This window comes from Octopus bimaculoides, chromosome 26 (assembly GCF_001194135.2).
Source record: "Octopus bimaculoides isolate UCB-OBI-ISO-001 chromosome 26, ASM119413v2, whole genome shotgun sequence".
Taxonomy (NCBI): Eukaryota; Metazoa; Mollusca; class Cephalopoda; order Octopoda; family Octopodidae; genus Octopus; species Octopus bimaculoides.
The window spans coordinates 2,695,482-2,696,353 of record NC_069006.1 but is presented as its reverse complement, the minus strand read 5'-3'; the positions used below and the strand labels follow the sequence as shown (position 1 = coordinate 2,696,353).

At 34.5% G+C, this 872-nt stretch overlaps 2 protein-coding genes across 2 annotated transcripts in view; one reads left to right on the top strand and one right to left on the bottom strand.

Annotated features, from left to right (window-relative positions):
- Window positions 1-872, bottom strand: part of LOC106868831 (cytochrome P450 3A7) — a 388,137-nt gene that overhangs the window by 128,903 nt on the left and 258,362 nt on the right. The gene's annotated exons all lie outside the window — the stretch shown is intronic.
- LOC106868827 (cytochrome P450 3A31-like) overlaps window positions 1-872 on the top strand; it is a 90,100-nt gene that overhangs the window by 72,677 nt on the left and 16,551 nt on the right. Inside the window, exon 12 of the mRNA XM_052976961.1 lies at window positions 513-650. Coding sequence (XP_052832921.1) covers window positions 513-650 — 138 coding nt within the window. The remainder of the gene's footprint in view (window positions 1-512; window positions 651-872) is intronic.

Here is an 872-nt window from a genome sequence, read left to right as displayed (position 1 = left end):
GAGAGAAAGATCAGAGTAAAATAAGAATGCGTTTGGTAGAATCCATGATCCAATGAAAAAAATACTATTATAGATAATATCCTATATCAGCTTGAAATGAGAATGTTCGATGATAATTTATTCTCTGTTCAAAACTTGAGATGTTATCTTCCATTATTCCTTGCCATAAAGTGTCTGTCTTGTATTTTTCTTTTCATCATAACAATGTAATGAATGTAATGTATATACTAAGTATATGCTGTGTATAATATGTCTTATGTGGTGATGAGTATACAAGGAATAGGTAGTGCCGTTGATCAAATACTTGGAATGCTCATGAGGTTCTATTTCATTGGTGTATGTGCATTTGAGCCTGTACACACACATGTATGTGTATGTGTGAGTGTGTGAGATAGAGAGAGAGAGAGAAGGCGTGTGTTTTTATTTGTGTTAGTGTGTGAGTACAGTGTAATTTAAGAAATGAAATAGAGAATTTTCGTTATATTTTGTTAAATTCTCTATATTTGTTTCAGATTGGGCCGTCACTGCAATAAAGCATGCACAATAAAGGGTTTAAAGATTCCGGAAAATGTGATTGTCAGAGTCGCTGTGGATGCTCTACATTATGACCCGAAATACTATCCGGAACCGGAGAAATTTATTCCAGAAAGGTAACATTCTTAATGACTGTTTCATTGATAAAGTCAAACGTAGTTCTATGCTTAATGTGTCTAATAGAGATTGTGTGAGTGATATGTTAGGCGGAAACTGCATAGCTGAAGGCCTCTCAGTGTTATCGCTACTGTTCTTAAGTGTTATTAGGCTTAATCCATTGCTAACCCATTGCTTGTTTAATAAACATAGCTGGACCATATTTCCTTCTAATTGCGACA